This window comes from Myxocyprinus asiaticus, chromosome 9 (assembly GCF_019703515.2).
Source record: "Myxocyprinus asiaticus isolate MX2 ecotype Aquarium Trade chromosome 9, UBuf_Myxa_2, whole genome shotgun sequence".
NCBI lineage: Eukaryota > Metazoa > Chordata > Actinopteri > Cypriniformes > Catostomidae > Myxocyprinus > Myxocyprinus asiaticus.
The window spans coordinates 13,704,714-13,714,993 of NC_059352.1; the positions used below are offsets into that span (position 1 = coordinate 13,704,714).

Consider the following 10,280-nt stretch of genomic DNA (forward strand, 5'->3'; position numbering starts at 1 on the left):
AACTGAAAAATACCCATATGAATCGATATGAAATCAAATTGGTATCAAATCGAGAGCTTGCGAATCGAATCTAGAAACCTCTATCAATACCCAGCCCTATACCATGGTATTTACATGGTACTCGAATGTACTTCAAAGAATACCATGATCATGTCCAAAATGTCACAGTATTGCAATGGCACCATGTCCAAAAACCACCAGGGTACTAAGGTGCCAGGGTAATTTTTCTTATTTTTGTTAGTGACTAAAAACTGGAAGACAGAGAAGAGAAAGTAAGAGAGAAGAGAGGGGGGGTAGGACAGCAGGGTCTCTATATTTAGCCATTCTGCAGCACAGCAGCACAGGATGCTGGTATACACCTCCACCTTGACACAAACAGCAACACTTGCATCGCATCCAAACACGTTTGCTTCAAAATAATTTTTTGAATAGTCCGAGTGCCAATTCAGAATTATTATCTGGAAGACTGCAACTCCATTCTTAAGTTAATATAGCACATGACCACATCACCCCTTTGGCAATAACAAAAATAAAAGAGAACACTGAACAAAGAACAGGCCTACCCTTCCAAGCCCACGCCTGTCTACGTCTCATGCAGCAGTTTGTAAGTGATTCTTATGAAGCTGAAATTCAATGTAGGGTCAGTAGGTTAAGTTTATTACTCTGCCAAAAGCTCCATTAGAGAAAGCCTCATGGGAACAGCCTAGAATAATGCATTTTAGATTATTCCCATCTCTTTTGGTTTTTAATACTGTTCTGATATGTCGCTGCGGTTTCGCTTACGAAAACGAGAGCTTGACAGAGCTTGTAAGCTGCAGCTAAAAATGGAAAACTTCAGGGTTACCTGAAGACAAAAACATTTTTCAGTTGAATAAGGGAAAATTGATACAAGACGGCGCTGAGACAGACTGTGGTTCGGGCCAAAAAAAAAATAAAACAGATGGATGAACACATAAAAACACACACACAATCCCATCCAAATACTTTCTCATGAGCGCCACAGGTGAGATGATCCTAACTGATTGGCATCCAGTCTCTGTGTAGCTGTTAGTTAGTGTCTCTAGTGTGTGATTGGGAGAGACAGTGTCTCACCTTTTTTCTGTGCAGTTCTCCTAGGCATATCTTGGCAAGTTGAAGGAGGTTCATCTTTCAGAGAGACATTTATTGCTTAGGAGCTCTCACACACATTCGTTATGTGCGTGTATTGTGAAAAGGAAGCACTTAGTGAAGTCTCTAGTGTGGCGATTGACCCAGTTAAAGCCCAGGTACAGACAACATAAGGGATAAACCTAATCATATCATGGGTGGAGAGTATTGAGGGTAAAATAACACAGGTGATGGTTACTAGAAAGTCTCTTTCTTTCTTCCGTTCTTTCATTATTTAATTCTTACACATTTCAATCTCAGTGGATATTTTGAATAAATAAGAGAAAGCCAATAAATCCTGGCAATTAAAAACACAGAATAGTGAAATAGTGCGATTGCGATAATTGGCGTCAAAAAAACAAATTAAATACAAAATAATCTTGGATGCTATAACAGGCAATGCTTTCAGTAGCTGCTTTTGTAATTAGGGTGTAATAGTCTAACTGGGTGTTTAGATGCATTTGTCTAAGTTTTTCAGCTTTTTCAGGCATTGCCAATTATGCATCCAGGTGCTTCTCCAAAGTGATGACATAAAACGGGAGAACTGAGTTAAATGCTTTTAAATTAGGTGGCAGATTAGCGTAACTAGCAATAATAGTTGGAATTTGTTCACTTTTTCCCACACAGCGAGGACGGATCACCCTGAAAATGACCTGATCCTGTTTTTTGGGGTCACAACCTCAGCCTCTGGCACCCTCAAATAGGCTGTTATTAGGGCTTGTTTGAAGATAAAATTAAAAAAAAAAAAAAAAAGCCTTGGTCAAAGTATTTATTTAAACCCCCTTGAAATTAGCTAGTAGGTTATTTTCAACATAGTCAAGCCAACAGGGCTGCTGGAATCAGGTATATGTAACCTACAGTATGTTGTAGATAAAGCATTTACTAATACACAAAATTACTAAATTTGTAGTTCTATCAGGCAGTACATTTATAAGGCAGAAAAACCAAATGGCCAGGTTTTGTTTTACCACCATTCCTCATCAACAGCAAGCACTTATAACAGTTTACAACACTTCAAATTATATAAGTAAGTTCACAGGTTGGTACTTCAATAAATATCATACCAGTGCATTTTATGCGATAGCTGAAGCAAACACATGCATACACATTTACATGCACACAAGCCATAATCTTAATTTATACTAACATAAATGAAACATTCATTGTTTGTTTTTCTAATGCTCTTTTTCATGTTATGTTATGTTTCTAGGTCATGGATCTATGTGGGATAGATAGGCTAGTTCTTTGTTCCTCAGCAGGGTTTATAACCACTTTATCTTCAATGATAACTACTAAAGCTCTCAAAGCACAGTCAATGAGCTTTTACAATCTCCCATTAGAAAACCACAAAGTCTATCATCTACAATACAGCGAATGTATGGTATTGTATTTAGAAAGAATTTCTTTAAAGAACATTACCCATAACGAATGAAGAATTTTATAACACTGTTTTATATGCTTGCTTTAATTGTGATAACATATGCACTGCTGTCTGCCACATCTCACAGTCTTGGTGCACCTTGATATGTATGCTTTAGTATTCTCTGTCTGAAAACGTTTGTGTAAAACAAGCAATGAGCGCACTGTCCCTCTGAGAGTCTACAGATGGCATTTCAATTAAACAATATGCCAAAACAACACCCGTGGCACCATTTTCATTCAAAAACACACATAGACAGCATTCTTCACAGGGTTTTCCAAACCACTGTACAGTAGTATGATGATATGCATAAACATGCCCATAAATCCGTCACCATGTCCAAAAATGAGCCGTTACATGAGGGTTCATTTGCAGAGATGAACTTAGCTTGTCATGTGACTCCAAAAGTCCTCTGGGCTACCTTTTAGCATGTAAATCCCAGGCTTGAAAAGACACATGGGAAAGAGGGGATTTAAAGAGAAAAGAAGTGTGTGTGTGTGTGTGTGTGTGTGTGTGAGAGAGAGAAAAGATAAAGGGTAAATGGACAACATCATAGTTAGCCCCATAAATTAAAAAATAAGCTGAGTGAGAGTGCAGGAGAAAGAGAAAAAACGAGAGAGGAAAGATAGAGGAGAGCCTGAACTTTTGTGATAATAAGTCATGTCTGATGCAGATCCCAAGACCTTGAGCACCACAGATGATTTGTCTTGGCTTCCAGGGATGTGCTTCTGGTCTGGACTGTCTCTAGTGTGTAAGGGCATAAGAAAACACTAGTATCTCCTCTCTTAGCTCACCGACACCACTATAGGCAGCCAAGTCCTCCCTTAGAGGAGAAAACTGACTCTCGCCTGGCAGTGTTCCCTGCCCTCCGTACATGCTTGTACTGGAGAGGAAGAATCAGATCAGAAAGTGGGAGATCTTAGTGAACGGCAGCCGATTTGTTTGCGTGGGTGCGTATATGTGTGTGAAAGCTGTGTGTATGTATTAGTTTCTAACTTGCTACTTATTATACCTGAATTTCCCCAGTGAGGATCCCTTAAAAGGTATTTTCTTTGCCCATGTTTTCCTTAAAAAGCAGCATAAGCTAAATTGAATCATCACACATCATGCATGAAATGACATGTTCTCCAATCGAGTAATATACTTAGCATTAAAGGGATAGGTCTCCCAAAAATTGAAATTCTCATCCTCATGTTGAGGCAGAATGTTAGTCTCAGTCACCATTTGTTTTCATTGTATGGAAAAAACATATATTGAAAGTGAATGGTGACTGAGGCTAACACTCTGCCTAACATCTCCTTTTGTGTTTCACAGAAAAAAGAAATATGAGTTTGGAGCAACATATGGGTGGGTAAATGTTGATGGAATTTTCATTTTTGGGAGAACTATAACTAGGGATGTCCCGATACCGATACAGCTATCGGAATCTGGTCCGATACTGCACCAATACACTTGTACTCTTGCTCGTAAAAATGCACAGATACCAAAAACAGATACCATCTGATGTACGAATGTCATTCCATAAAAAATTAGCACGCAAATTTAAATTACATTATGTCCTAGTGAGATTATTTAGCAACAAAAGCTGCATTTTAATGACATAAATATGTAGTTTGCATGAGCAGTTCACTTCAGATTTGAGCGCTTGTTAATGTGTCAAGAAGAGACAGTGTTGTGCCGATGCCGGCTGCATGTACCTTTTAAAGCTCCTCCTTGCCTCATACATGGAAAACACCATCGTGAGCATTGCACGCTCTGTTTGTAGCAGATGACAGCGAGCAGAGCCCTCACGTTGTAGCACGAGGCACATACAGATTACATATTTAATTAAACAGCAGCCTTTTGCGGTTTAATAATCAATTTGAGTCATGTAGCTACCAGCTTTTCTTGATTGACCTTCATATCAACTCAGAAACACTTCAAAATAAAAGCACAATTTAAATGAAAAAAAGGATTACAGAAATATATCACTACTGTAAAGTTATGTAATATTCACTGTAATATAGTACTACTTCTACTACTAATAATAAATAAATAGTAATTGTATTATATTTAAGCAATATCTCACATCTGTGATGCTCTGTTCTGCAGCACTATATCTGACCAAAATATAACTCTAATGTTGTGTTTTGGATTATGCTGTGATTTTCCATATAAAAGCACTTTATTTGATAAAAATAATAATACTAAATATTAAAAATAATAATTATGTTGAAAATTAATTAATTGTTATATTTTATTTTATTTAAGTTTTAATTAATTAATTTATTTAAATATAATTTTGATGATAAAATTTAAATAAACTGTTGACATGGAATTCAGAAAAAAAAAAAGCAAAAAACAGGCATCGGACTTTGTATCGGCAAGTACTAAAAAGGAAGTATCGCTACTTGTACTCGTCCTCAAAAAAATGGTATCGGGAGATCCCTAACTATAACTTTAAAACAGCACATTACAGCAGCAAACCGCTTATGAACTCACATTTAAGTAGCTGAGAGGAACATATTCAGGATGTCCTCTTTGTCTCAAAGAGTTGCCACAGGCCATAAAAGCAAATAATTACAGCCAAAGCCTGGCTTTTGATTAGCCGTTATAATGATTTTCTAATGACACAGCCCAAGTACAAAACCAAAACAGGATCCCTCTAAGCTTGAAGCTGTTTGTGGGAGAGAACAGAATGTTTAGTGAGTGTAAGGCCTCAACAAATGCAGCCTTTTTACACAAGACGTCCTCTCTCGGGGAAGGAACATGTTGTTAGAGTTTAGTAAATGTTGTTGGACAGAGGAAAAAGGAGGCAGGGTAGCCAGAAATAAAACAATAATACATCCAAAGTTCTTCCACTTTGTCTTCCCAAATCAAGTTATATTTTACATTTTTAGTTTCATCTTTACATAGTTGCACTCTGGTATTTTGATATTCTCTAGACAACTTGCAGATTATATTTCATATCACAAAGTTGGAATATTTCCTCCTGTGAATGCATACTGTATACTGTAGTATGTTCTCCAGTGTATATCTTGGCACACAAGAGTGGTCAGTGTCTAAGTTGATTGACAGAAGTACACTAGGATTGGACATTAAGGTCCTGGGAAACCAACCAGGCCAATAAAATGTATACTGTATCATTCTTTTATTTTGGAGGAAATACTATAAACACCTTAAGCTCCAACCAATGGTTCTAAACTGGTGGGTCACGATTTAAAAATGGGTCCCAGGAATATTCTGATAGGGTCATGGGCAGCAGGGAAAAACAATACTAAATGAAAATAATAAAATGTAATCGTGCATCCCATATCTTTTGATGTTGACATCAAAGGCCGTGTGTCCAATCAAATTCAATAGCATTTAAACACAAAATTTTATGCCACTCGGTAGAAGCTAGCCAAATAAAGCAGATGCCAAGATACACAGGTTGTGTGACATGACATAATGCTCAGAAACCATGTACAAAATTGCAGGTCATGGTAATATTAAAAAAAAAAAATCAATGTTTGATTTTAAGGACATTTTTGCCATTGTTTTGGGTTGTCACTTGATGTCCATAATAAAATCTGAAACAAAGCCAGTTGAGAACTACTGCTCAGCCTGGGAATAAAAGTATGATAAAACTGAACTGTTATATAAAGGAGAAATCATGGATGCAATACAGTCGTCCTGGAAAATCATCTACCAAGAACAAAGATATTCAGGGGGAAAAAACATTATTGAGAATCCCAAGGGAAATACTCTTTCAGAACTAAAAACTAATTGCATTGCTTAGCCGACCAAGAGGCATACGCAAACCCCAACAGACCCAACATGAAATCCAATTCCCTCAGCATGGGTTAAACTCACAGTAACAGAGTGACGGCAATTGTTAAATTCAGATCCTGACTGGTAGGCAGACTGCATCTCAAGGATTGTTAGAAAAACCAATTAAAGTAACACAACAATGGGCAATAGATAGGAAAATTAGTTCAGGAAGCAGACTGTGAAACCTCTTCGAATTATAAAGGTGAAACAGACAAGTAACCCAAGAAGGGAAGCAGCTTGCTCAGCACTTTACCAGCAAAAACTGAAGGCCTACCAAACACCATTAAAAGCTTAAGTCTTTCATTGAAAAACAACAACCTAGCAAGGGAACAGTTCACTCTAAAATGAAAATTCTGTCATCATTTACTTTATTACTTTACCCTCATTTTGTTCCAAACTTGTACTGTATTGTATTTATTTAGCAGAATGTCCTACTCTTTTATATACAATAAAAGTGAATGGTGACCACAGCTGTCACGCAAGATTTTCACTACATAATGACTTAAACTTTGATCTGTTCCTCATAAGAATTAGAAAATATAGTGCCCAAACAGCAGGGACAACTTTTATGATGCTTTTTTTTTCTTTTTGGAGCTTGACAGACCTGGTCCCCATCCACTATCATTGTATGGAAGAGAGCAGCTTGAACATTCTGCTAAACTTCTCCTTTGATGTTCCGCAGAAGAAAGCAAGTCATAGAGGTTTGGAATGACGTGAGGGTGAGTAAATGATGCCTGAATTTTCATATTTGGATAAACAATCCCTTAAAGCCCAAAAGTATAGTAATATATAAGCAACATAATCAGAACATTATGAGATGCAGGTTTTCTCTGGAACAATAAGAACAAAAATAATAATGCATTTTCCCATGCAATCTATCTCATATCACTTCCATGTTTTATTTATATATTTGTTTATTATTTTGCAGGCAAGCAGTGGCTCTCACAGAAGCAGTCTCCAGCAGAGGCTGTGAGCATCTATACAGCAACAGTGTGAGAGTCAGATAAAGCCAGACAGAAGAGATGCGTTCTACCTTTGAAGGACAGGAAGACTCGTGGAGTCGAGGCAGGTGGAAGGGAAGACAAAGAGCTGCTGTGGACAGCTGAGAACACAGAGACCAGAAGGGTCCCCAGCAGCACCAAAGTCCCGGCACACTGCATTATCGCTTTATCCAAAGAGCCACAAGGGATTTATGGTCCTGGACGGGGAAGGGAGGGAGAAAGTGGGTGAGGATCAACATTAGGCAGAAATATGAATGTGCTGAAAGGGTTCAATCATTACATTCACGATTGTTACAGAGATTCTACAGTTATCCATTTATCTGTTTATTTACAGTTATTTTGGTTACATCTAAAACCTTAAATTGTATGTTGCACATGCTTTCATGTTGTCTACAATTATTTTGCCCCAAGAAATTTAATCAGACAGATCCATAAGCACACTGTTATTATGTAACTTGAATTAATTTCAATTATTAATAGCAGTGTCGTTTCCATTTTCAGCAGTCACAATAAATCTTCCAGAATATTTATCCTGATTTTAGTCACGTGCAATGGACTCATCCTCTTAAAAAAAAAATAAAAAAAAAAGAATAAAGTATACAATTCTGCGTGTAACAACTGTGCTGTAAAACATGACATGATATATATATATATATATATATATATATATATATATATATACAGTATATATCTGATAACATTTAAGCTATTTGTTTAATTATATATATATATATATATATATATATATATATATATATATAAACAAATACCTTAAATTAGTAAATAATAATAACTAATAATAATAATAATAATAATAATGTATATAATCTGCGAATAACAGCTGTGCTGTGAAACACACCAGATCTTCTGCTAAACAAGTATTTGTAACACTTATACCCGCAGATGCTGTTTTTCTTTATTTATTTTGGTGGAGGAATATTAATTTGTTTATTTACAGAATGGCAAGTTTAACTAAATATTAATCTAAAAATATTCTGTAATAAATAGAGAACTTACCTACAAGACGTCCGTCACAAACGACCCTGTCAGTTCCAATGTGCAAATCATTTGCTGTTCAGTCAAAAACAATCTGTCCAGTCAAAAGTAAAGCGCCCGTCACTGAATGCACGTGTCCACAAAGTAGTCGCTCCTTTAAAGTAATTTCTCTGACTCCGTGTTAGCTTAAATAAAGTGCTTTCCTTTCTCAATGCGAGTTTATAAACGCGTCTCGTATGTTTTTGTCCAAGCAGCAGCTGTGCAGTGTGGCGCGCTCTTCGAGTCCACTGACTGTCTGTGTCTGCTGCTGAAGTAGTCTGGCAGGTGGATGAAGCGCTGTTACTCCCACTGGGCGGAGACGTACCTTAAAAGTAACACCCACATATGTTTTGTATGCAATTACAGCGAAATCATAACAAAAACACACGAGATATTCGCAATGGTGGCGAAGTTATCTCCAGTAACAGCATTGGCACGAGATCATCGGGCGCAAACATGCGAACGACTCGCTCGCGCTTTCTCTCTACCATAACCCTGGGCAACGCCCACGCCATACAAGCGTTCACAACAGTAGCGTAGTTTTGATGAGATAAAAAAAGCAGCATTTTCAGCACATTGTTCTGAAAAGAAAAACTGTGTCTGTAATTATAATAATATCTATATTTTGGTACTATGTTGGATCCCCACTTCATGTCCAATAATCTGTGTCCTGAAGAAAACCCAGTTGACAACCACTGCTTTATTGCATATATCCTATTGCATTCTGTCTGCTCAGCCTGGGAATAAAATGATAAAACTGCATTATCATGAAGCAGAAATCGGGGACGTGTAATGGGCAACTACCAAGAATAAGGACGTTCAGAACAAACCTTAAAACCAAAAATGAAAATGCAGTCATTGTTTACTCACTCCTGTGTTGTTATAACCCTATATGACTTTCTTTATTTTTCTTAACACAAAGGGAGAAATTGTGAAAAAATGTTGTGCTCAGTGATGTCATAAAATGGCAGTTTATATTGACTACTTCTTCAAGCTTCAAAAGAACGCAAAGTATCAGTCAGAAGTCTAATAAATTATTCCATGAGACTCATGATTGTTACGAAAGCATATAATAAGGTTTGGTAACAAATAAAGCAAAATCTAATGTATTATTTAGTGAAAATGTTCACTGACCGTTGATCTCCTGTGCGTGTTCATGGTAGGGCACGAGAGCAAATGTTCACTCAGCCCCCTTGCAATATTGGGGCATTCAAGTGAAAACTCATTTTGTTTATCTAAAAACATGTCCTCCGCAGCGATAGCGACAATAGAACACAACACAAAACATGTCTGAAGAGTTTGTAGTCGAAGAATTTATGCATTTCTATGCCCAGCCTGATTTTTTTGTAGTTTTTGGACCGGTGCCAGTTCACAGCGGGCGGAGTTACCCGCGCAATGCCAAAAAACAAGTGATCGATAGAATGTACCGTTAAAATATACCTTTAATCGCGTGTCATTTGGCGTCAGGTTAGGACACAGTGTGACTGTGGTAGCCTGTAGCCTCCTCTATGTTTCTGTTTGATTTCCGAGTACTCTGTTAAAAAGGCTGGGCATAGAAATGCATCTATTCTTTGACTACGAACTCTTCAAACATGTTTAGTAAGTTCTGTTCAGTTTTGTGTGCAGCTGTGTTGTGTTCTGTTGTTGCTATCGCTGTGGAGGACCTGTTTTTATACAAACAATGCCCCAATGTCGCGAGGGGGCTGCGTGAACTTTTGCTCTTGTGCCCTATCATGAACGTACACAGGAGATTAACGGTCAGTGAACATTTTCACTAAATAATACATTCAATTTCAGTTTGTTTCGCACCAAACCTTATCATATGCTTTCATAACAATCATGAGTCTCATGGAATCATTTATTAGACTTATTAAACTGCCATTGTA

General features: G+C 37.2%; 1 protein-coding gene across 1 annotated transcript in view; it reads right to left on the bottom strand.

Annotated features, from left to right (window-relative positions):
• Window positions 1–8,620, bottom strand: part of LOC127446539 (semaphorin-3F-like) — a 73,252-nt gene extending 64,632 nt beyond the window's left edge. The window contains exons 1-2 of the mRNA XM_051707532.1: window positions 8,377–8,620; window positions 7,392–7,556 (exon numbers count right to left, since the gene is read on the bottom strand). Of these exons, the coding sequence (XP_051563492.1) occupies window positions 7,392–7,518 (127 nt within the window). The 5' untranslated portion in view covers window positions 7,519–7,556; window positions 8,377–8,620. The remainder of the gene's footprint in view (window positions 1–7,391; window positions 7,557–8,376) is intronic.
• Window positions 8,621–10,280: the final 1,660 nt, after the last annotated feature.